This window comes from Carlito syrichta, unplaced genomic scaffold, assembly GCF_000164805.1.
Source record: "Carlito syrichta isolate Samal-C Ts95f unplaced genomic scaffold, Tarsius_syrichta-2.0.1 Scaffold110912, whole genome shotgun sequence".
Classification (NCBI taxonomy): Eukaryota; Metazoa; Chordata; class Mammalia; order Primates; family Tarsiidae; genus Carlito; species Carlito syrichta.
The window spans coordinates 192-26,701 of NW_007055008.1; the positions used below are offsets into that span (position 1 = coordinate 192).

At 41.2% G+C, this 26,510-nt stretch overlaps 1 protein-coding gene across 1 annotated transcript in view; it reads left to right on the forward strand.

Annotated features, from left to right (window-relative positions):
* The first annotated feature begins 1,107 nt into the window (after positions 1-1,107).
* Positions 1,108-26,510, forward strand: part of DCAF1 (DDB1 and CUL4 associated factor 1) — a 47,237-nt gene continuing 21,834 nt past the window's right edge. Inside the window, exons 1-12 of the mRNA XM_008069477.2 lie at positions 1,108-1,241; positions 2,441-2,953; positions 3,255-3,356; positions 9,686-9,844; positions 12,249-12,428; positions 13,485-13,694; positions 14,338-14,507; positions 18,864-18,988; positions 19,989-21,252; positions 22,493-22,691; positions 23,129-23,211; positions 23,766-23,850. Coding sequence (XP_008067668.2) covers positions 1,191-1,241; positions 2,441-2,953; positions 3,255-3,356; positions 9,686-9,844; positions 12,249-12,428; positions 13,485-13,694; positions 14,338-14,507; positions 18,864-18,988; positions 19,989-21,252; positions 22,493-22,691; positions 23,129-23,211; positions 23,766-23,850 — 3,141 coding nt within the window. The 5' untranslated portion in view covers positions 1,108-1,190. The remainder of the gene's footprint in view (positions 1,242-2,440; positions 2,954-3,254; positions 3,357-9,685; positions 9,845-12,248; positions 12,429-13,484; positions 13,695-14,337; positions 14,508-18,863; positions 18,989-19,988; positions 21,253-22,492; positions 22,692-23,128; positions 23,212-23,765; positions 23,851-26,510) is intronic.

A 26,510-nucleotide genomic window follows, 5' to 3' on the forward strand; every position in this document is an offset into this window, starting at 1 on the left:
AATAGTCTAACTCAGCCTGTAATCCCACGCTTTGGGAAGCTGAGGTGAGTGGATTGCCTGAGCCCGTGGGTTCAAGACCCGCCTGGGCAACTTGGTGAGACCTCATCTCTACAATAAATCAAAAAATTAGCCAGGTGTGGTAGAGCGTGCCTGTAGTTCCAGCACTTGGAAGGCTGAGGTGGAAGGATCGTTGGAGCCCAGCAGGTCGAGGCTGCGGTGGCCGGGAGCGGCCACTGCACTCCAGTCTGGGTGACAGAGACTCCAATTCAAAAAAATAAATAAATAAAATAAAATAAAATAGTCTGACTCTTGGATATAAAAGAAGGAGTCAGAACCTTAGGAAAAGTTCAATTGTCTATGAAAAAGAATAGCTATTTGGAAAATAAGTCAACTGCTAGGGATTAAAATTACAGTTATTGATTTTCAAAACTTCAGGCTTGGTGGCTCAGCCTGTAATCCCACGCCTTTGGGAGACTGAGGTGAGTGGATTGCCTGAGCCCGTGGGTTCGAGACCCGCCTGGGCAACTTGGCGAGACCTCATCTCTACAATAAATAAAAAAATTAGCCAGGCGTGGTAGCGCTCGCCTGTAGTTCCAGCTACTTGGAAGGCTGAGGCAGAAGGATCGCCGGAGCCCAGCAGGTCGAGGCTGCGGTGGCCGGGAGCGGCCACTGCACTCAAGCCTGGGTGACAGAGTGAGACTCCAACTCAAAAAAAAAAAAAAAACCTTAGTAAATGAGCTAGGCACAGTGGTGCATGCCTGTAATCCAGTTAGAAATTCCTCGAGGCTAGAAATTTGAGACCATAATTTGTAATGAATTTGGTGGCTCCTGCCTGAAATCCCAGTACTTTGGGAGGCCAAGGTGGGAGGATTGCTTGAGCCCAAAAGTTTGAGACCAGCCTGGGCAACCTAGTGAGACCTCGTTTTTAAAAAAGAAGAGAGAGAAAAAAATACAAAAATTAGGCAGGCATGGTAGTGCATGCCTGTAGTCCTAGTTACTTAGGAGGGTGAGATGGGAGGATCACTTGTCTGAAATCTGCTTATATCATTGATAATGAAAATGGGCCTTTTCGGAATTGTACTATTTCATATCCTTTATTGTAGGAAGGAATTGTTGAGAATCTTTTCAAATGGGCCCGAGAGGCTGATCAGCCATTGAGGACATACTCTACTGGACTGTTAGGCGGTGCTATGGAAAATCAAGACATTGCTGCCAACTATAGGGATGAAAATTCACAGCTGGTAAGTACTGTGCTAGAATCAATTTTTGTATAAGACGAGAAGGTATTCACGAGTTCTTTCTTGCTACCTGAATCTGAATAGATAGATTATTTTTATTACCTTGTATTGGAGAATAGCTATAATTTCAACATTACTTTCCATAAGAGTTGTTTAAAATGGAAAATAGTTTTTAATCTTGTCAAGGATGATAGTGCTTTATACCAAATAAAGAATAGTGCCATTCCTTGCTTCCCTTTCTCTAATTCTAAATCATGAATTATATCTAGTTTCTGCATCTTTAGAATGAGGTCTAGCTCAGCTTGACCCAAACAGATCAGTTGTGAATGATGCATTTTTTTTTTTTTTTTTTTTTTTGAGTTGGAGTCTCACTCTGTCGTCGCTCAGACTGGAGTGCAGTGGCCGCTCCTGGCCACTGCAACCTCGACCTGCTGGGCTCCGGTGATCCTTCCGCCTCAGCCTTCCAAGTAGCTGGAATTACAGGCATGCGCTACCATGCCCGGCTGATTTTTTGATTTATTGTAGAGATGAGGTCTCGCTGCCCAGGAGGGCTCGAACCTGCGGGCTCAGGCAATCCACTCACCTCAGCCTCCCAAAGGCGCAGGATTATAGGCTGAGCCACCGAGCCCGGCTGAATGATGCATTTTATGTGCAAATCTTCTGGTTTGGGTTCTCTGGAAAGTTTTATGGGGAACAAGACTTTTAGCTATTGCTTATTATATCAAGTTTTAGAAATGAAGTCAGCATCTTTATCAAATATTTACTGTTACCAGTCATTGTGCTCACTGCATAAGTCTCCTGTTTTTTGTTTTTTTTTTTTTTTTGAGTTGGAGTCTCACTCTGTCGCCCAGACTGGAGTACAGTGGCATGCTGCCGGCCACCTCAGCCTTGACCTGCTGGGCTCTGACGATCCTTCTGCCTCAGCCTTCCAGGTAGCTGGAACTACAGGCATGCTCTGCCACGCCTGGCTAATTTTTTTGATTTATTGTAGAGACGAGGTCTCGCCAAGTTGCCCAGGCGGGTCTTGAACCCACGGGCTCAGGCAGTTCACTCGCCTTGGCCACCCAAAGTGCTGGGATTACAGGCTGAACCACCGAGCCCGGCCAGAGTCTCCTGTTCTTAAGTGGAAATAAGAATGATTAAGAATTATATAATTGAGATGTAAAAGAGACACCCCCTTTTACTCCAATGTCTGTTGATAGGTGGCAATAGTGCTTCGAAGACTGAGGGAACTACAGCTTCAGGAAGTGGCTTTGCGGCAGGAAAACAAACGTCCCAGTCCACGGAAGCTCTCTTCTGAACCCCTTTTGCCTCTGGATGAGGAAGCTGTGGATATGGACTATGGTGACATGACTGTAAATGTAGTGGATGGAAGTCGAGAGGAAGTTCCTGGAGACATGGAGATCTCTTTTCATCTTGATTCAGGTCACAAGACCAGTAGCAGAGTGAACTCAGCTACCAAACCTGAGGAAGGAGGATTGAAGAAAACCAAGTCAGCAAAACAGGGTGACAGAGAGAGCTTTAGGAAAGCCAAGCAGAAGTTGGGTTTCTCAGCTTCTGATCCAGAACGCATGTTTGTTGAATTGTCTAATAGCAGCTGGTCAGAAATGTCCCCCTGGGTCATTGGCACCAATTATACCCTTTATCCTATGACTGCTGCTATTGAGCAGCGACTCATTCTTCAATATTTGACTCCTCTAGGAGAATATCAGGAGGTAAGCTTACTGGGAAGAGTATTGTTCACACTTTGAAACTATTGTGTTCATTTCTGAGATGTATTTCTGGTAGCGTTTAATATAATGATATTTTCTTACTCTACTATGAAAAAAATCTTTGCCCCAAACTGGTAAAGTCTTAATGCAGGTCGTTTCTACAGATCTGTTTGATCAAAGTACATTCATATGTTTATCTTCATAAGGGAGTGGGGGAAGATTTCTTTAATCTTTTATCCTCATATAATAAATAGGAAATGTGTGAAAATAAAACAATTTGACTTGTTTTTGATCTTCATTTTAGTTACTTCCCATATTCATGCAGCTTGGATCACGGGAGCTGATGATGTTCTATATTGACCTGAAGCAAACTAATGATGTTCTGCTTACGTTTGAGGCACTCAAGGTAAAGGTCTTAAAAATATTGGGTTACCAAGCACTTTATTAGCAGAGATATGCCTATGTGTTTTGGCATATAGTTTCTCTGGGTTTTATTGCTCACGGTATTTCTATTGCCAGATGTGTCAGAATAGTAATAAACAAAACATACTTATTTAGATAGAGATGAGGCTTACCAAGTGTCTCCATCGAAATTTGGGAGTTAATCCTAAAAGGCAGAATGTTGAGATAGAAAGTAGATTTAGACTTGGGAGCAGCCTTAGTTATTGTTGCTGAATAGGAATGAAAAACTGTGTAATAGTACTTTCTTATGTCATACTGCCTTTTTTTTTTTTTTTGAGTTGGAGTCTCACTCTGTCGCCCAGGCTCTAGTGCAGTGGCATGCTCATGGCCACCGCAGCCTCGACCTGCTGGGCTCAGGGGATCCTTCTGCCTCAGCCTTCCAAGTAACTGAAGTATAGGCACGCGTCACCATGCCTGGCTAATATTTTAGTTTATTGTAGAGATGAGGTCTCACCAAGTTGCCCAGGTGTGAGCCACTGCACCCAGCTGATACTGCCTTTTTAGATGTTCCTCATATCAATCAATAATACTTTTTCTAGACTCTTGACTATATATATATTGTACCATGTTAGATTATATAGGGTGAACAAAATATAAACCAGAAAATGAGTAAAGAAATAGCAGTCAGACCCAAACTCAGAAAAGGGAAATGATTTCCTAGGTTGCAAAGGGGCTAAACATGGGAGGGCAAGTAAGTCTAGCTCAAGTTCATATTTGTCCGTGATAATTTTTTTTTTAAGTCAGAGTCTCACTTTTTTGCCTAGGTTGGAGTGCAGTAGCATGTTTACGGCCACTGCAGCCTTGATTTGCTGGGCTTAAGCAATCCTCCCTCCTCAGTCTTCCAAGCAGCTGGAACCACAGGCGCACGCCACCATGCCTGGCTAATTTTTTGGTATATTGTAGAGATGAGCTGTCACCAAGTTGCCCAGGTTGGTCTTGAACCCCTGAGCTCAGGCAGTCCTCTCGCCTCTGCCTCCCAAAGTACTGGGATTATAGGCATGAGCCACCGTGCCTGGCTTATCCATGATAATTAAGTGATCTGAATGGATGGAGGTAAACTGGCAGATAGTATTGTGGCTATAATACAGTTCTACCAGACAGGTAACTATTGAGCAAAGTACTGTTCAGGGATGAGGTCATTAAAATTACTTTTTTTAAAAAAAGAATAAGCCGGGCTCGGTGGCCCAGCCTGTAATCCCTCGCTTTGGGAGGCTGAGGTGAGTGGATTGCCTGAACCTGTGGGTTTGAGACCCGCCAAGGCAAGTTGGCGAGACCATCTCTACAATAAATAAAAAATTAGCTGGGCATGGTAGTGCGCGCCTGTAGTTCCAGCTACTTGGAAGGCTTAGGCGGAAGGATTGCTGGAGCCCAGCAGGTCGAGGCTGCGGTGGCTGGGAGCGGCCACTGCGTTACAGTCTGGGTGACAGAGTGAGACTCCAATTCAAAAAATAAAAGAATAGAGATTTGATCTTACTATGTTGTTCAGGCTGGTTTCAAATTCCTGGGCTCAAGTGATCCTCCCACCTTGGCCTCGCAAAATGCTGGGATTACAGGCATGAGCTATTATGCCTGGCCTAAAATTACTTTTTAAAAAATTATGTAACACAAACAAAAATTGTAACAGTCTTGAAAACCCAAAAGAAAATAACATTCACAATCTTCCTTATAATAAAATAACTTTTTATTTTTGTGTTCCATTCTTATCTTTGCTAATGGCTAGTTACTTTTAAAAAATTGTTAGCTAGACTTTAAAATTCACTTAAACTGTAGCTGTATGATTATTCTATAAAAATTAGATGCTTCAGCTGGGCACAGTGGCTCACATCTGTAATCCCAGGTGTGGATTACTTTGAGAGGTTGAGGCGGGAGGATTGCTTGAGCCCAGGAGTTCAAGACCAGCTTGTGCAACATAGTGAGACTTGGTTTCTACAAAAAAGGAAAAAAAAAAATTAGCTGGGCATGGTGGCATGCACCTATAGACACGGACACTCAGGAAGCTGAGGAGGTCTCATCACTTGAGCCCAGGAGGTTGACACTGGGGTGAGCTGTGATCATGCACTCCAGCCTGGGTGGTGGAGTGAGACCACAACTCAAAAACAGACAAAGCCGGGCTCGGTGGCTCAGCCTGTAATCCCAGTGCTTTGGGAGGCTGAGGTGAGTGGATTGCCTGAGCCCGCGAGTTCGAGACCTGCCCACGCAACTTGGTGAGACTTCATCTCTACAATAAAATAAAAAAAAATTAGCCGGACATGGTAGCACGTGCTTGTAGTACCAGCTGCTTGGAAGGCTGAGGCAGAAGGATCGCTGGAGCCTAGCATGTTGAGGCTGTGGTGGCCGGAAGCAGCCACTACACTCCAGTCTGGGTGACAGAGTGAGACTCCAACTCAAAACACAAAACAAGAAAAACAGAAACAGACAAAAGAAAACCAAGCTAGATGCTCCATAATTTTCTTAGGGTATGCTGTTTCCATTTTTTTTTTGTTATAGAGGACACTGCAATGAATATCTTTGCATATAACTTTGGGGCTATTTTCATTAAATTGTCTCTGCTTAGAATGGGGACTGGTATATGGTGAGCAGTCAACAAATAGTAGTCATTTAGTAAATGAATGAATCCCTTAATATTTGTTTTTTGAACTGGAAACAAGGATTTTCATGAAAACTGAAGTTATTCAGCTGGGCTAAAATTTAATTTTAAAATGAAATTAGAATTAAAAAGAAAAAGCATAAGCAAGCTAAATTTCAGTGAAGTCCTGGACATGCAGAACCCAGGGAAGTGTGGCTATATAACAAGTAAAATTTTACTGTGAACATATAACAAGTATAAAATTAACCAGAATTAGAATGGAAACCAAAGATGGTAAGTTATTTTATTGTGAGTTTGGGTTTCTTAGGATTGTTACAATGTTGTTTATGTTACACGTTTTTGTTTTAAGTGATTTTAATGACTTCATCTCTGAACAATACATTGTTCAATAGTTACTTGTTTGGTAGAACTGTATGATAGCCATGACGTTATTTACCGGTTTACCTCTGTCCATTCACATCACCTTAATTATGGATAATTATGGACTTGGAGGGCTAGACTTACTTCCCCTCCCATGTTTAACTCCTTTACAATGTAGAGTGTCATTTCTCCTTTCTGAGTTTGAGTCTGCCTGCTATTTTTTAACCACCTTCTATTTATTTTCCCTTTGCTAAATAGTTTGTTTTTTTACCACTTGGCAACTGTATTTTTGCCTTCATTCTTTGTTAACATTTATTGAATAATTTTAATGGGCCAGGTACGTTGCTCAGGTGTTAGAAATACAAATGAGACCAGTACCTAAACAAATGAAATCAAGTCTTTGCCCTTTATGGTTTGATAAAGAGAGACAGCCACTTTTGATTGATGGATTGATTGGGTCAGGGTATTACTCTGTTGCCCAGGCTGGCATAGTCATGGCTCTCTGCAGCCTTGACCTCCTGGGCTCAGGCAATCCTCAGCCTCATGAGTAGCTGGGACTACAGGCATAAGCAACCATGAACAGTTAATTTTATAATTTTATTTATTGATTGATTGCCACCATACTCAGCTAATTTTTAAATTTTTTTTGTAGAGATAAGGTTTTGCTATGCTGTCTAGGCTGGTCTCGAGCTCCTGGGCTCTAGCAATCCTCTTGTCTCACCCACTGCTGGCCACCTGAAGTGCTGAGATTACAGGTGTGAGCTGCCACACCCAACCTATAATTTATTTTAAATATTATTGGTTGTGAATAAAGTGTGGGGACACAAAGAGGGGAGTGGTCTGTTCTTCCTGAGAGGTGATAATTTCTAGAGAAGGCCTCATGAAAGGATGATGTTTTTCATTGGGTTTTTTTTTTTTTTTTTGAGTTGGAGTCTCACTCTGTCACCCAGACTGGAGTGCAGTGGCCGCTCCCGGCCACCGCAGCCTCGACCCGCTGGGCTCCGGCGATCCTTCCGCCTCAGCCTTCCAACTAGCTGGAACTACAGGCGCGCGCTACCACGCCTGGCTGATTTTTTGATTTATTGTAGAGATGAGGTCTCGCTGCCCAGGCGGGTCTCGAACCTGCGGGCTCAGGCAATCCACTCACCTCAGCCTCCCAAAGGCGCGGGATTACAGGCTGAGCCACCGAGCCCGGCTTTTCATTGGGTTTTAAAGACAACCTCATTATTATTCCAGCACTATGCTGTTCAATACAACTTTCTGTGATGATGGAGATGTCCTGTGTCTGTGCTGGTCAGTACTGTGGCTACTAGCCGTGAGTTTTGAGCATTTGAAATGTAGCTAGTGTCTTGACTGAGGCACTAATTTTTAAATTTTATTTAATTTTAATTAATTTTAGTTAAATCAGCCACATTTGGCCAGTACCTTCTGCATTGGATTTTGCAGTTCCAAACTATGTTGGAGTGGAACAGAAATGAGGAAATTTGCTTTTCAGCCCCTAGAAATTTTCTTTGGAGGAGATCAGATGTAATTGAACTAATGTGTGTTACTTCACGTGGAATATGGGCTGTATATGTATATAAAGTGTATAAACTCAGCCGGGCTCGGTGACTCAGCCTGTAATCCCAGCGCTTTGGGAGGTTGAGGTGAGTGGATTGCCTGAGCTGGCGGGTTCGAGACTCGCCTGGGCAACTTGGCGAGACCTCATCTCTACAATAAATCAAAACCTCAGTCGGGCGTGGTAGCGCGTGCCTGTAATTCGGGCTACTCGGAAGGCTGAGGCAGAAGGATCGCCGGAGCCCAGCAGGTCGAGGCTGCGGTGGCCGGGAGCGGCCACTGCACTCCAGGCTGGGCAACAGAGTAAGACTCCAACTCCAACTCCAAAAAAAAAAAAAAAAAAGTGTATAAACTCTTGGTTATAGTTTGAAAAGTGAGATGAAACTGTAGATCAAAGTTGTCTCCAGTGACCCAAAGGTTTTGCTCTCAGATGCAGCTTCTGGTGCTGAACAGGATACAGTAGAAGAGATTGGGCAGTTGCTATATCTATATCTATGTTTTTTGTGGGGGAAACTATAATGGGTGTCACATATAGTTTAACTGCATCTTGGGGGAAGGACTGGGTAGAAGCATGGTAGAGGTTTCTGTGACAGACAAAAAGTAGGATAACGATAGAAGGGATTTGACTTATATGTGAAAAGTAGCCTGAGTCTGGGTGATGACAGTTTTTTTTTTTTTTTTTTTGAGTTGAGAGTCACTCTGTCACCCAGTCTGGAGTGCTGTGGTGTGATCACAGCTCACTGTAGACTTGACTTCCTGGACTCAGGTTATCTTTCCACCTCAGCCTCTGGAATAGCTGGGACTACTGCCACGTGCCACCATACCTGGCTAATTTTTAAATATTTTGTGGAGACGAGGTCTCGCTATGTTGCCCAGAATAGTCTCAATTCCTGGGCTCGAGCAGTCTTCCTGCCTTGGCCTCCTAGAGTGCTGGTATTACAGATTTGAGTCACCGCGCCCAGCCTTGAGAGAACTTCTGAAGAGAGCACATACCTGTTACTTTTGCCATTGACCTTGGCAAGATTTGTGCAGATGTCAAATCAAGAAATTGCAAATCTGTGTGGTCTCTTCCTGGAAGACGTCTTGGTATGGGAAATAGGAAGAGGAGGAGCTCTAGTTCTCCCAAGGCTCTATCTACTTTGGCCTGGGTTCAGAGTCATCAAGCAGTCTGCTGCTTATATTTTGCTCTCTGCCCTTAAAATTGTGCAGGAGGTTGGGTTCACTTAGAGAGGCTCGTGAGCGTTGAATTTGAAGTTAACAAAACTTAAAAGATAAAAAGCTTTTAAACGTCTATTTAATATGCATTCTGGTTAGTTCTAAAAATTTATTAGTTTTGATAATTTGCTCAAGATTGTTCTCTTGGAGATATATTGGTCAACTTAAAAGAAGGCAAAGTTTGTGACTGCTTTAGTAGATAATTCAGTGACACAGCCAAAGCTATAATGTAGAGCTGATTAAAGGATTAAAATGGGGAGGTTAACAAAAGTCCTTTAGGGAAGCTATGAAATAATAAAATGGTTGTAGAATTATATTATTATTTATAGCAATATTTTTCACCTTCATAAAAACTTCTGATGTTTGGAGGGAAAAGAAGAAGGTTATGGAATCTTAGTTTTTGTTTCCCATAAACTATATTGGCTTTTCTTTTGTGCAGGAGTAGTTGTTTACTTAGAGGATTCTTGTATTTAGTAGTTTAGCTGAATATTACATCAAGAGTTTTTGTGAATTTTCGAGATTGTTTTGTGGTAACTTATGTCCTCGTTGTTTAGCACCTAGCATCTCTCCTGCTGCATAACAAATTTGCCACAGAATTTGTTGCTCATGGTGGAGTACAGAAGTTACTGGAAATTCCTCGTCCTTCTATGGCTGCAACTGGTGTATCTATGTGCTTATATTACCTGTCCTACAATCAGGATGCCATGGAAAGGGTAAGTCCAGTCTATACAGGTCTATGGGAGTAGGATTAGGTGGAGGGCATTCTCTTTATTTATTTTTATTTTTTATTTTTTTTTTGAGTTGGAGTCTCACTCTGTCGCCCAGACTGGAGTGCAGTGGCTGCTCCCAGCCACCGCAGCCTCAACCTGCTGGGCTCCGGCGATCCTTCTAAGTAGCTGGAATTACAGGCACGTGCTACCATGCCTGGCTGTTTTTTTTATTTATTGTAGAGATGAGGTCTCACCAAGTTGCACAGGCGGGTCTTGAACCCGCAGGCTCAGGCAATCCACTCACCTCAGCCTCCCACGGTGCAGGATTACAGGCTGAGCCACCGAGCCGGCTAGGACATTCTCTTTAAATGAGCACATTTGCAGAATGACTTTTGAATAAGAAAAAATGAATAGTTGAAGGAATAAATTTTAATGAAGGAAGCAGCGAGCATGAATATGTATCCCTTACAAAGCATTCTAAAATTATAAAGTTGTTTAGAAAATGTTCTATCTTTTTCTAATTCTATTGGGAAAATGCAGGATGGATTGGAGCCTAGGAGCTTTATTTGGTTTTTGCCATTTCTGTGGTATTAAGATTAGTCTTTAGGCATTTTTCACATGTCCCTTGGTGTAGGGGCATTTGTTAGTTATTTATTATAAAAACAGTAGACAATGCTTCATGTATATTAGCAAATAGTTTGTGATAGAGATAGTAAAATCATCTTCAGGACTGCAGAGAGGTTCCCCATTTGGATCTGTTGTTTTCTAGTTAAAACTCTTTCTTATTTAGTGATTTAAAAAAAAATGGAAATGGGTTGAAAAGTGATGATCCCGTGGATACTCCTAGGAAAGCTCTTGTCATTTCTTTGTGTGGAACAGTTTTCTAATATTTGTGTGATGTGTCTTTTCTGGCACAACGAGACTGGTAATTTCTTTTTGAGTGGTGTTGTTATTCATCTTTGCTTTTTTGTTAATAAGATTATTAGTTTTAATTTTAATTTTTTTCCTTCTTGTGTTCAACATTATGCAAGATAGGTAATCTTTTGATAATAGTAAACTAACCTGTATTTGTATATTTAAAATTAATTGTGGCTAAGATAGTGAAAAAAGTACCAAGCAAGCCTGGAGAATGCTTAACAATTTCATTTTCTGACCATAGTAGACAACATAATGTGTGTGAAAGAACCAATGGGTGAATGGATCGAAAACTTGTAAACTTAGTAGAAGTAGAATGCTCACCTCAGAGAGTTTTCTTCTCCGAGTTTCTTGTCTGTTAAATGGAAATCCTAATACTTATGTAACAGAGCTATTGTGAGCATTAAATGATGTATTTGTTGGCATTTAGCAAGCATAGGATGAATGTATTTATTTTTAATTCATTTATTTTTAATATATTTATTTGTTTTAATTAAAAAAAATATTTTTTGAGTCAGGGTCTCACTCTGTTGCCCAGGCTGGAATATGGTGGCATAATCATGGCTCACTGGAGCCTTAACCTCTTGGGCTCAGGTGATCCTCCTGCCCAGTCTCCTGAGTAAATGGGACTACAGTTGTATGCCACCAAGCCTGGCTAATCCTTCTTTCTTTCTTTCTTTCTTTTTTTTTTTTGAGTCGGAGTTTCACTCTGTTGCCCAGGCTGGAGTGCAGTGGCAAACTCATGGCCATTGCAGCCTTGACCTGCTGGGCTCAGGTGATCCTTCCACCTCAGCTTTCCAAGTAGCTGGAACTACAGGCACATGCCACCATGCCTGGCTAAGTTTTTTTTTTTTTTGAGTTATTGTAGAGATGAGGTCTCACCAAGTTGCTCAGGCTGGTTTTGAATCTGTGGACTCAGGCTGTCCTATTACCTTGGCCCCTCAAAGTGCTGGGATTATAGGCTTGAGCCACCGTGCCTGGCCTAATTGTTATTTCTTTTAGAGAGAAGTTTTTTTTCTCTGTTACCTAGACTGAAGTGCAGTGGTCCAGTCATAGCTCACTACAGCCTCTACCTTCTGGGTCAAAGGATCATCCTACCTCAGCCTTCTGAGTAGCTGGGACTACAGGCATGCACCACCATGCTGGACTAATTTTTAAATTTTTTTATAGCAATGGGGTCTCACTATGTTACCCAGGCTGGTCTTGAACTTCTGGCATCAAGTGATCCTTTCACCTTCAGCTTCCCACAGTGCTTACAGTGCTGGGGTTATGGGCGTGGGCCACCGTGCCCAGCCATGAATTTAAATATTTATTTAAATTTTAGGCCATTTTGAGGTTTGGAATGGATTATGTTCTAAAATTACAATTGTAACTTAAACTTTGAGAATGATCATTGTATTCTGCAAAGATATACTGGTGAGTTTTTCATTCCATTCTAAGGCTCTTTTGCCTACAAATATAAACAATTCTATTTTATTTTTATATTTTGCAGGTTTGCATGCATCCCCACAATGTTCTGTCCGATGTGGTGAACTATACCCTGTGGTTAATGGAGTGTTCTCATGCCTCAGGATGCTGCCATGCTACCATGTTTTTCTCAATTTGCTTCTCATTCCGGGCCGTCTTGGAACTCTTTGATCGCTATGATGGTCTTCGTCGTCTGGTGAACCTGGTGAGGTTCTTTCAGTGGCTTTTCTTGCTAGGATTAGGTGTTTTGCTTGTCATTCATTGTGTGAAGTCTATTTTCTTTCTTTGTTTACAAGTTTTTCTTTTTTTTCTTGAGTCAGAATCTCACTCTCTTGCCTAGCCTGAAGTGCAGCGGCACACTCACAGCTACTGCAGCCTCGACCCTCTACGTTCAGTTAATCCTTCCACCTTAGCCTTCCAAGTAGCTGGAACAATAGGCATGCATCACCATGCCCAGCTAATTTTCAAAAATTTATTGTAGCCAGGTGCAGTGGCTCATACCTGTAATCCTAGCACTTTGGGAGGCGAAGGTGAGAGGATTGCCTGAGCCCAGGGATTTGAAACTAGCCTGGGCAACTTGACGAGACATTGTCTCCACAATAAATTAAAAAATTAGCTGGGTGTGGTGGCACGCACCTGTGGTGGTTCCAGCTACTTTGGAAGGCTGAGGTGGAAGGATCGCCTGAGCCCAGTGCGTTGAGGCTGCGGTGGCTGTGAGTGTGCCACTGCACTGCAGCCTGAGCGACAGAGTGAGACTCCAACTCAAAAAAACATTATTGTAGAGATGAGGTTTCACCAAGTAGCCCAGGCTGGTTTTGAACCCCGGGGCTCAGGCAATCCTCTTGCCTCTGCCTGCCAAAGTGCTGGGATTACAGGCGTGAACCACTGTGCCTGGCTTCTCTTTTTCTTTAGTGGTTAGAGGATGCTGTGCCATTGTAGACTTACCTTGAATTTGGAATCTTATGGAAGAATTGCTATTAATGATCTTGATCTTTCTAAAATCAATAGTTTTATGCCTGTATATCCTTCAACATGACTAAAAGCTCTGTCATTTTTCAGTTTGAATTTAAGATTTTGCCTTTATATAACACCTGTTAGTATGTTACGTTCATGGATATGCATTGGTATTTGTCAATCTTGTTAAGCATGATAGTTCACTAACATATTTTTCCTTCTTTTAAAAATTACTTTTGTTTCTTCCTGCTTGTTCTCCTCTTCCTCCCCCCACTTCTGCCTCAATCTTTTGCCTCTTTCTTAATAGATCAGTACTTTGGAGATTCTAAATTTGGAGGATCAGGGTGCACTTCTGAGTGATGATGAAATATTTGCTAGCCGCCAAACTGGGAAACATACCTGCATGGCCTTGCGCAAATACTTTGAGGCTCACCTGGCCATTAAATTGGAGCAAGTTAAGCAATCACTTCAGAGGACTGAGGGTGGCATTCTTGTCCACCCTCAACCCCCGTACAAGGTGAGAAGACCTTGTCTTAAAATGGAAAGTTCTGTTAACCCTCTTTGTAGCATGTTGACCCTGAAACATTCAGATCAGTGGAATCCTGTGGAATTATGGCTTGTATGGAGGTAGAACAACTGAAAATGGATAAAATAGGTGAATTTCAGGGCTTATTTTGCTCCCAGTTGTAAGCTGCTGGGATACTAAACCTAAAAGATTAACTGAAATCTGTGTAAAAGAGTTTTCTTTAATGAAAAATACTAGATATCTTGCCTTCTGTGCAGAATTCTTGTGAAAGGGAGTGTCTATAATTCCTCTGTCATTTTGGAACTTTACATATTTTGAGATGAAGATCAATACCTGCATATTTTAAAAAAATCACAAATTGAAATCAGTGATATGGTGTTTCTTTCTTTTCTTGAGCTGTAAAATATATGCACAAAGGAAACTTTGTTAACTTTTTGGGCAAGTTGTATTATAAGTCTAGTTATAAATAAACAAGATTAAGCAGTATATAATCATTATTTCATATATGGGCTTGAATTGTAGAATTTGGAAGCTATTATAATTTAGCTTTGTTATTAAAACCGATTGGCCAGTGAGCTGTGCTCCAGAAGGTGATAGAATTATATGCAATAATAATATATATCTTTCCTTATAGGCATGTTCATATACTCATGAACAGATTGTGGAAATGATGGAATTTTTGATAGAATATGGCCCAGCGCAGCTATACTGGGAACCAGCTGAAGTCTTTCTCAAGCTTTCTTGTGTGCAACTCTTATTGCAGCTTATTTCTATTGCTTGCAATTGGAAGACCTATTATGCAAGGTGGGACCAGAGAGAGGTTTCAAATGAAGTTTGCTTCTGCTTTTTGCTAAAGTTGATGTTGGTTTGCATATGGTATATGTTTAACAAATATTTATTGAATTGAATTGAAATTTTCAACATAAATCTGATAAATGAGATAAAGCATGAAAATATGATTTTTGATTTACAGGGTGCTTATTCATACATATAGTCTTGGTGATTGTAAATACTATGCATTAGACAGGGATCGTACTTAGCCTTTAAATGTCTCACTGCTACTTGATAGCCATGCGTAATGTTTATCTTACTTTCATGTAAAGCAGTCTTTTACTGTTGGAATTCAATATACTGTTAGGATTTTCATGATTCTGTTATAGGCAGTCAGAGCAGAGCAAGATGTGCCTCAGAAAAGGGCAGCTGATACAATCAGGAGGTTGGGTGGGTTCTATTTGAGGATGATTTTAAAAGGAATAAAACTTACATCTGTTGTGTGGGAAATTTAAAAGAAAGCATTATGACTATGTTTTGGAAAAGATGAGGTATGAAGGGAAGATAGTAACAAAGTTTATAAACAGCAGTTCTTGACCTTCTTTCCCCATTTACCTACTGCCATCGAGATAAGAGAGGGGCTTATTTAGGGTGAATATAGCTTGTTTCCTGAATTCCAGGTTTTAAATCCTAGTGACTTATTTTTGGAACAAGTATTTTTAAACTTTTGGTGTTAGAACCTCTTTACTATATTAATAATTATTAAGTCTGGGCGGGGTGACTCACATCTGTGATACCAGCACTTTGGAAGGCTGAGGTGGATGGGTTCCTTGAGCTCAGGAGTTTGAGACCAGCTTGGGCAATATAACAAAACCTCATCTCTATTAAAAAATAATAATTATTATTATTATTGAGAACTCCAAAGAGTTTTTGTGTTATATCTATGTTTACTGTATTAGAAATTAAAACAAAAATGTAAAATTATCTATTTATGCATTTATTTAAAAATAATACTAACCCATTGCACTTTTTATGAAAAGTTTCTAAAATAAAACCAGATAGTTTTAGCAGGTTTTAAAAAATGACTGGCTTTATAGCTTATATCTGCTTCTGTATTCAATCTTTTGTGACATCACATAGTCTCTGGAAGACTTCACTATACAATGAGAGAATGAGAGTGTGAAAGGAAAATAACATCTTAGTATTATTATGAAAATAGCTTTGACTTCACAGGACCTTCTTTTTTTCCTTTTTTTTTTTTAAAGCCCTTTCATTCTAGGATACACAGGACTTTCTGAAAGTGTCTCAGAGACTTCCAGGGGTCCTCCAGAGTATACTTTGAAAACTGCTGTTTTAGAATATTGAAAAGAAGTAGGTTGTTATATTTATTTGGAGAATTGCTTAAAAAGTGATGAAAATGCAAAAGATAACTAGGAAGGGTATAAATACATTTTTTGACTGAAAGATTTATACTTGGATTATTGAAAAAATAAATGTTCTTGATTTTAAAAGTTTATTTTCAAAAATAAAATTAATAAATGCTTGTTTCTGCTTTGGAATATGCAGAGCCTTATAAAGAGAAAAGAACATTACTCTTAGCCTCTGTTAGTTTTCTCTCAGTCTTTTTCAATGATGTTTATAAATATACATACTTGATATTATACTATTGAATCAAATTTATCTTTTTTTTTTTTTTTTTTTTTTGAGTTGGAGTCTCACTCTGTTGCCCAGACTGGAGTGCAGTGGCCGCTCCCGGCCAGCGCAGCCTCGACCTGCTGGGCTCCAGCGATCCTTCCGCCTCAGCCTTCCAAGTAGCCGGAATTACAGGCATGCGCTACCACACCCGGTTGATTTTTTGATTTATTGTAGAGATGAGGTCTCGCTGCCCAGGCGGGTCTCGAACCCGTGGGCTCAGGCAATCCATTCACCTCAGCCTCCCAAAGGCTCGGGATTACAGACTGAGCCACCGAGCCCGGCTCAAATTTATCTTTTTAATGAATATTTCAAAACATAGAAAGATACAGAAAATAGTATAACAACTGCTCCAACTTTAACTAGGGTTGGCATGTTGTATTTGCTTCTTCCTTAATTCCTTTCCTTTTCTTGTCTTCCCAGAATGACTCATCTTCTGAATTTGGACTATATTTTCTCCATTCTTGTTTTTATACTATACATATCTGTGTGTCCAAACAGTAATATAGTACTGCTTTGTGTGTTTTAAAATTATATATTTTCTTTCTTTCTTTTTTTTTTTGAGTTAGAGTCTCACTCTGTCTCCCAGACTGGAGTGCAGTGGCACGCTCACAGCCACCGCAGCCTTGACCTGCTGGGCTCAGATGATCCTTCCACCTTAGCCTTCCAAGTAGCTGAAACTACAGACGAGTACTACCACGCCTGGCTAATTTTTGATTTATTGTAGGGACGAGGTCTTACCGAATTGCCCAGGCTGGTCTCGAACCCCTGAGCTCAGGCAGTCCCCTTGTCTCAGCCTCCCAAAGTACTGGGATTACAGACTTGAGCCACTGCACCTGGCTGTATATTTTCTTAAATGAATCTTTTGCAACTTGCCTTTATGTTTTTCCTAATGCATTTTTTGCAATTTGTTCTTATGTTTTTGAGTTTTATACATGTTGATATTTATTTAAACTGCTGTGTTTCTATATTACAGTTTATTCCCTGTTGATGTATATTTAGTGGTTTTTTTTTTTTTGCTATTAAATAAATGGTACTATGAAGCTCCTTTTGGAGTCTCTCTTGAAGATAAGTTATGTAGAATCTGGATTGTAGGTTGTCTGTATTTTTACCTTTACTGGATGTTGCTATACTGCTTGTAAAATGTTCATCAAACCATTTTCTTCTCTCATGAGCAGTATGTAGGAACTTTTATGTTTCTACTTCTTACCATTACTTGATGTCGTCAGATATTTAATTTTATATTTTCTATATCATTAATGTAGTATTTTGAACTTTTTCCTTCATCCTTTATTATATAAGTGTACTGTAATTTTTTTTTTTTTTTTTTTGAGTTGGAGTCTTACTCTGTTGCCCAGACTGGAGTGCAGTGGCTCCTGGCCACTGCAGCCTCAATCTGCTGGGCTCCAGCGATCCTTCCGCCTCAGCCTTCCAAGTAGCCGGAACTACAGGCATGCGCTACCACGCCCGGCTGATTTTTTGGTTTATTGTAGAGATGAGGTCTCGCCGCCCAGGCGGGTCTCGAACCCGCGGGCTCAGGCAATCCACTCACCTCAGCCTCCCAAAGGCGCGGGATTACAGGCTGAGCCACCGAGCCCGGCTCCATGTACTGTAATTTAACATATATATTCCTGTTATCTGTGTGGGTTTTCTAATTCTTTTGCTATTTTAAATGTTGTGGTATTGGCATCTTAATACATAAATACTTGTTTGTACTTCTGATGTCTGTTTTTTGTGTTTTTTTTTGAGTCGGAGTCTCACTCTTGTTGCTTGTAGTGGCACACTCATGACTTTTGCATCCTTGACCTTCTGGGCTCAGGTGATCCTATCCTTTCACCTCAACCTTCCAAGTAACTGGAACCACAGGCACAAGCCACCACACTAGACACATTTTTTTGGTTTATTATAGAGACTAGATCTTGCCATATTGCCCAAGCTGGTCTCGAACCCTCAGTCCTCTCACCTTCACTTCCCAGTCCTCTCACCTTCACCTCAGGTGTGAGCCACTGCGCCAGGCTAGAGCATATTGTTAGAGGTGAAATTCCTGGGCCAAGGTTTATGAACATTTTAAGAATCTTGTTTCATATTTCCAGATTACTTTCTAGAGTGTGTTCATTTCTACTCTTACCAAAACTTTGCGAACGTTTGACTCACCAGCATTAGAGATTCTTCTATGTTTTTAATCTTAGCAGTTTGATAGGGAAGAATTTCATCCCTTCTGGGTCACACCCATAATTCCATCACTTTGGGAAGCGGAGGTGAAAGGATTGCCTGAGCCCAGGGGTTCAAGACCAGCCTAGGCAACATGGCAAGACCTCATCTCTACAGTAAATCAGCATATTAACTGGGCGTGGTGATGCATGCCTGTAGTTCCAGCTACTTGGAAGGCTGAGGCAGTAGGATCACCCGAGCATTTGGAGGCTGCAGTAGCTGTGAGTTTGACACTGCATTCCAACCTGGGTGACAGAGTGAGACTCTGACTCAAAAAAAAAACAAAACAAAAATTCTACCCCTATGTTTTTTGGAAGTAAGCCATGGTTACTTAGAAATTCTCTCTTGATGCTACATCTGGGGATAGAGCCATGCAGCTAGTGGTTTTTATCTGTTGTCTCTGTCTCTCTTGCTCTATTTTTAACTGTTACTGTTTCTTGTGACTGTATTCAAGTTTCCCTTTGACTAATTCTTCTTCCTGTCTAGGAATGACACTGTGCGCTTTGCTTTGGATGTCCTAGCTATTCTCACTGTGGTGCCAAAAATCCAGCTCCAGTTGGCAGAATCAGTGGACGTGCTGGATGAAGCTGGCTCTACTGTCTCTACAGTAGGTAGGTTGTACCTTGCCTTTTTTGTTTTTCTTGGTCTGAACTTGTTTTCTTTTGTTTTTCTGTCTGTGGTTACTTACCTGACCCAATTTTGGGATATTAGGATTAAAAGTAGTAGTAAGTAATGCCAGACAGGTTCATATAAGGGAGTTGTGCTAGTAACTCAGGTTTTCTTAGTGGTACTGGCATTTCTGCTGTAATGGCTATAATGGTACATTGTAGCATTTCTGAAAACCTTACATTCTTCAGAGTCTTGCACTAAAGACTCTGGGAAAAATCGATTGGGGCAGATAGTAAAAAACTTATGCATCACTACTTGCCAGGAGAAAAAGGGAGAAAAAAAAAGCAGCTTTGTAACTTGAACATTAAAAGAAAATCAGTAATTGGCGAGTATCTCAAAATGAGTAGAAACTATTGTATATACACAAAAAAAGGAAAATAGACTTTGTTTGAAAATATACTTTATTAAGAACAAGGCTGGGGCTGATGAGGTTGTTGCTGAGGTGAGCATGGGAAATAGTGTGACTGGCTGTAGATTCTAGGGTGCACCATACTGGGGACACAGCCCAAGGCACAGGTACTTGTTTTTGATCTTTAAAATATATTAGTGGAAAGGTTCTTACTGCCACAGTAACAGCCAAGCTGAGACCTTTTTCCTTTCCTAAGTATCATTTTGATTTATCGCTGCTATTTTTGCTCAGTTTATCTAGAAAAAGTTGCACATGAACCTTGGTGACATTATTTCCCTATTTAATAATTGCATATGAGGTATTGCATCATCAAGATTCAATGTAGTAGAACTGGTTGTATTTTATATAAACAATTTTTTGCATTTTTTAAAAAATTAAGGGAGTTTTCTGTTTCTTTTCTTTCTTTCTTTTTTTTTTTTTTTTTTTAGTAGAACAGAATGAATAAATAGAAGCCCAAATTTTGACTCTGGAGCAACAATCGAAGTTGGCCATTAGTTTTATGATGAAAGATATAATTTTTTTTTCCCCAATAGGTATCAGCATTATTTTGGGAGTGGCTGAGGGTGAGTTCTTTATCCATGATGCTGAAATTCAGAAGTCAGCACTTCAAATTATCATCAACTGTGTGTGTGGCCCGGATAACCGAATATCCAGTATTGGCAAATTTATTTCTGGTACTCCTCGGAGAAAACTGCCTCAGACTCCCAAAAGCAGTGAGCACACCCTGGCCAAGATGTGGAATGTGGTGCAGTCCAACAATGGCATTAAAGTGCTCCTGTCCTTATTGTCCATCAAGATGCCCATCACAGATGCAGACCAGATCCGGGCCCTGGCCTGCAAGGCCCTGGTGGGCCTGTCTCGCAGTAGCACTGTCCGGCAGATCATCAGCAAACTGCCCCTTTTCAGCAGTTGCCAGATCCAGCAGCTGATGAAGGAGCCTGTGCTGCAGGACAAACGCAGTGACCATGTCAAGTTCTGCAAGTATGCTGCTGAGCTCATTGAAAGGGTGTCAGGAAAACCACTTCTCATTGGCACTGATGTTTCCCTGGCACGACTGCAGAAAGCAGATGTTGTTGCCCAGTCAAGGATCTCCTTCCCTGAGAAAGAACTGCTTCTGTTGATACGAAACCATCTTATTTCTAAAGGGCTTGGAGAGACAGCAACCGTGCTGACGAAAGAGGCTGACCTGCCCATGACTGCTGCCTCCCATTCTTCTGCCTTCACCCCAGTCACTGCTGCTGCTTCTCCTGTCTCTCTTCCCCGAACCCCTCGTATTGCTAATGGCATTGCAACTCGACTGGGCAGCCACGCTGCTGTGGGTGCCACTGCCCCTTCTGCCCCCACTACACATCCTCAGCCACGGCCCCCACAGAGTTCACTAGCTCTGCCCGGCCCATCTTATGCAGGCAACTCCCCTTTGATTGGTAGGATCAGTTTTATCAGAGAGAGGCCATCACCCTGCAATGGCAGGAAAATCAGAGTGTTGCGGCAGAAGTCAGACCACGGCGCCTACAGCCAAAGTCCAGCCATAAAAAAGCAGCTGGACAGGCATCTTCCTTCCCCACCTACGCTGGACAGTATCATCACAGAATACCTTAGAGAACAACATGCTCGCTGCAAGAATCCAGTTGCCACCTGCCCACCTTTCTCTCTCTTTACTCCTCACCAATGTCCTGAGCCAAAACAGAGGCGACAAGCGCCAATAAACTTTACCTCAAGGCTAAACCGCAGGGCATCATTTCCAAAGTATGGAGGGGTAGATGGCGGATGTTTTGATAGGCACCTTATCTTTAGCAGGTAAGAAGAGGGCTCCTCATTCCCTGGGAATTGGAATTATTCTTCTATATAAATGAAAGTGTTTGGGCAATATCAGCAATTAATGATTAGTCTAGAAAGTTGTTTGTTTTTTCCAGAAGGTTGTTGACCTGAAATACCACTGATTGTAACTTTGTGTAATACATGAACAGTGTATCCGTACCACCTTTTGTCAACCATGAGTTCCTCGTGTGACTGTTGGGAATATATTGATATAATCTTCTGTGTTCTTGTCACAACTAGTGTAATATTTTTCAGAACCCATGCAACATAGTGTTCCTAATGAGACTCTCAAACTGGTTTTTGTGTTTATCTAAGTTGCCTCCTGTTCTGATTCTTTTTTATTTGTTTGTTTTTGTTTTGTTTTGTTTTGAGTCAGAGTCTCACTCTGTTGCCTGGACTGGAATGCAGTGGCATGCTCATGGCCACCCCAGTGTTGACCTTCTGGGCTCAGGTGGTCCTTCTGCCTCAGCCTTCCAAGTAGCTGGAACTACAGGCACATGCCACCATGCCAAGCTAATTTTTTGATTTATTGTAGAGATGAGGTCTCACCAAGTTGCCCAGGCTGACCTTGAACCTGTCGGCTCAGGCAGTCCTCTCACCTTGGCCTCTCAAAATGCTGGGATTATAGGCCTGAGCCACTGCACCCGGCCCCGTTCTGATTCTTAACAAATATCACTTAAGGGTCTTGTGATCACAAGTTTTAGACATGGGAATTTTTGTTGTTTGAATCTGTAAATGGAGATCTTTTTCTCTCATTTTTTATGAAAATGGGTTGGGTGCAGTACCTGTAATCCCAGCACTTTGGGAGGCAGAGGCGAGAGGATTGCCTGATCCCAGGGACTTGAGACCAGCCTGGGCAACTTGATGAGACCATGTCTCTACAATAAATCAAACAATTAGCTGAGCGTGGTAATGTGCGCCTGTAGTTCCAGCTACTTGAAGTGCTGAGGTGGAAGAATAGCCTCAGCCAAGCAGGTTGAGGCTACAGTGGTCATGAGTGTACACTGCACTCCAACCTGGGTGACAGAGTAAGACTCTGACTCAGATAAAATAAATAAAAATAAGATGAAAATAAATTACTGAAAAGGTCACTGTGATTTTGGAAGAACCCATTTGAAACATTAATTCTCTGTATTTTTTCTTCTATCTGTCTAGCAAAGTTTGCTTTTTCTTAGTTTCTGCACGTTCTTTGTCTCTGATTCTCTCCTTTTTTGCTTAGATTCCGTCCTATTTCAGTGTTCCGGGAAGCCAATGAAGATGAGAGTGGCTTCACTTGCTGTGCATTCTCAGCACGGGAGCGATTCCTGATGCTTGGCACCTGCACCGGGCAGCTGAAGCTCTATAATGTGTTTAGTGGACAGGAGGAGGCCAGCTATAACTGTCACAATTCAGCTATCACACACCTTGAACCTTCCAGGGTAAGGGTCCCTTCCTAGGATGCTCTCAGTTCTTCTAAGATGGATTGATGAACTAGAGTAAAGGAGGTTAACCCTTTATTGGGCTTTCTTTTTGAAAAGAGTTCTCAAATAGAATGTCTAGTTGAGGTTAACTCATATTTCAGATGGACTGAGGAATATGGCTAAGTATTAGGAAGAAGGGAACCATCTTTGGCAGGTTTTGAAGTTCTAGTTAAGGAGGATTTAATATTCTCTTAAATTTATTTTCTAGGATGCTACAGCTATGTCTATTTAAATACTAATGACTTCTGGCCATTTTTTGGTTTCTGGGAGTTTGTCTATTTTTTCTTTAATCCAGTATTGTTTTTTATACATATATTTAAAAATATTAGTGGCAGGTAGTGACATCTATGTATATGTAAACACATGATTGCCCACCTTGAGCCTTCTTCTTTTAGGATGGATCCTTGCTGCTGACATCTGCTACTTGGAGCCAGCCTTTGTCTGCACTTTGGGGGATGAAATCCGTATTTGATATGAAGTATGTATCTGCTTTTGCAACCTAGTCTGTGTTTTATGTACCTAATTTGTATCCCCTTTCATCCTCCTTTTAGACTGGAAGCCTTTTGGGAAAAGAGGATTGTTGTGAGTTATTACTGATTTTTCTCTTTTTTTCTTTCTCTTCCTCATCTGAGGCCCATGTTTAATAAGATTTTATCTTTCTTAATTCCTAGATATTTTTACAGATACGTATATTCCCATTGTACAGCAGATCCTAACCCAAAATCTATGTCTCTTTCCTTGTTTGCATATGACATTGCATTCTTTGCTGGGTATTTCAAAGGCACATGTGCCCTGTTAGCTATTTTTCTAACCATTTCCCATTAATTATTTTGGGTCTGTTCGGGCAGATGGATGGAAGTTGTTTTGTTTTTGTTTTTGTTTTTCAATCTAAGTATGCAGTTGTTTGGGAGCAAAGGATCTTCAGGTGAGTGTGTTTGTGCAAAAGACTGAGAATAAACCCTTATTTTCAGTTGGTTGAAGGAATATATCCGTAAGGTCTGTTGCTATAGTACTCCTGTTGTTTGTCCATAGGCATTCCTTCACAGAAGATCACTATGTTGAGTTCAGTAAGCACTCTCAGGATCGAGTCATAGGCACAAAAGGAGACATTGCCCACGTAAGTATTTAAGAATACACTGCTTTCAGGCTGATTATGGCCATGTTTTCATACTGAAATCTTGATACACTGAGTATGAGGACCTCAGTCCTGTGGGCAACTAGAAAGTTACTCAATGATATTCCTTCCAGTTAGAATCTGGAAGTGTGATAAAATAGATCTAAGCTATATGGGGAAAATGTAATAGGGCTGAACATAATCTGGCAATTTGAGATAGGTGTCACTAGCACAGTAGATATTTTGAGTTCTTACTAATTTTTAGATTAGAGATAAAGTCTCCGCCTTCAGGAAGCCTCATTAGGGAGATAATGAAGAAAGAAGCAAATATATGATGTTAGGTGGTAAGTGTTACAGAGAAAAAGCAAGCAGGGTAAGAGGTAGGAAATGCTTGTTGGTGGCATGGGGGACTTCTGTTTTATCTAGGATAGTCAGCATCACCGATTGGGTAACATTTAAGCAGAGCCTTGAAGGAAATATGAGTGTCACTTAGATATCTGGAGGAAGAATGTTCTAAGGCAGAGGGAATGACAAGGGAAAGGCCCTTGCTTGGGAGGGGGATGGTACAGGAGAAGGTGAGAACTGAGGTCAGTGAGGTGGCTATCTCATAGCATCTTGTAGTTAGTAGTGAGGACCTTTATTTTTTCCTTTGTGTAAAATGAAGACATTGGAGGTGAGCGGAGGATACATGAGTGGATGAATGAGGGGGGACCCAAAAAAACCTGGAATTATTTTTTGGAGGGTGGGCCCCTTGTAGTATAGGCTTCCCCTGCTAGGTAAGTGTTATAGGAACTCATCAGCATCAGTGTACCAGCTAATGTTGTTATGAGAGGCTGCGTTAGTCTTCCATGAATTTTTTTTTTTTTTTGAGTTGGGAGTCTCACTCTATTGTCTAGGCTGGAGGGCAGTGGCATGCTCACAGCCAACACAACCTTGACCAGCTGGGCTCTGGCGATCCTTCCACCTCAGCCTTCCAAGTAGCTGGACCTACAGGCATGCACCAACATGCTTGGCTAATTTTTTTTTATGTATTATAGAGATGACGTCTTGCCAAATTGCCCAGGCTGGTCTCGAACCTGTGGGCTCAGGCAATCCTCTCATCTCGGCCTCCCAAAGTTCTGGGATTATAGGCATGAGCCATAGCGCCTGGCGCATGATGGGTGATTTTTGAACACACCTGCCCACACTGCACTGCGGGCTCAGCAATTTTTGACTGAAAATGTTGTGACCCCTGTGCCCTACCCTCCTTATTCATCTGATCTTGTCCCAAGTAATTTTTTTGTTTCCCTACCAAAAAAAGTCCTCAAAGGGAAATGTTTTACCATTGTGGAAGAGGTAAAACAAAAAACAGCAGAAGCACAAAAAGGCATCAAAATGGATGAGTTCTAAAACTGTTTTGAGCAGTGACAGAAGTGTCTTGATAGGTGCATTGCATCAAACGGAGGGTATTTTGGAGGTGACTGAAGTTTAAACATGTAAGAATAAATACATGATTTTTAATAAATAAATTCTGGGTTTTTATTGGGTCCCTCCTTGTGAAATTCCTAAAGCTTGACTTTGATTTCTGTGAGAGGAAAGAACAGGCCTTATAGGTAGGAGGGTAGTTGTATCAACTGACACATGAGAGGTGTAGTGGGACTGATCCTAGGCTGGCAATGAAAAGTGAGGGACCTTAGCCCCGGAATTTTGGACACATGAAGCTTGAGATTTATTAGACATTTAAGTAGAGAATGGAGAGTTGAATATACAGATTGGGAGTTCAGGAAAGAGATCTGTGTTGGGAGATGTAAAAATGGGAATTGTCCACATATCAATAGTATTTAGAGCCATGAATCTGAATGAGAGTATCATGGGGGCTAGAGAAGAGTAGAGATGTGGGGACAGAGTCCTAGCATGTGCCAGTATTTAGAAGTTGTCAAATGGGGAACGTGGGAAGGAGATTAAAGAAAGTTGCCGATAAGGCAGAATGAAACCCCAGGAAAAAGAAGTACCCCAGAAGCCAAAAGAATACTGTATTTTGAGGAAGGATTGATCAACTGGGTCAGAGATTGCTGTTGAGTTGCATAAGAAGAGAACTGAGAGGTGACCTTTGATTTAACTACATTGAGGTTATCATTAACCACATCAAGAAATATTCTGTACACTGGTGAAGTGAAAACCTGATTTGAATTGGTTCATGAGAACAAGGGAGAAATTGACACGCTGAGTATAGATAATTCTTTTGACGTGTTTCACTGAAAAAATGAAGGAGAGAAAGTAGGGTAGTAGCTTGAGGGGGGGAATATGAGGTGATAAAGGGAAGCTTTTCCCCCAGCTTTTCATTTGAAAATGTTAAAACAAAAAAATTGAAAGAATAGTATATATATACCTGTCACCTAGGTTCATCAGTTTAATATTTTGCTATATTTTTTCTGTGTAAATGTGTGTGTATTTTTCTGAACTGTTTAAAAGTAAATTGCAAACATCATGACAACTTATGCCTAAGTCTTCAGTATGTGCCTCCCAACAGTAGACATTTTAGCTGGGCTCAGTGGCTCAGCCTGTAATCCTGTGCCTTTGGGAGGCTGAGGTTAGTGGATTGCCTGAGCCCACGGGTTCGAGACCCGCTTGGGCAGTGAGACCTCATCTCTTCAATAAATCAAAAAATTAGCCGGGTGTGGTAG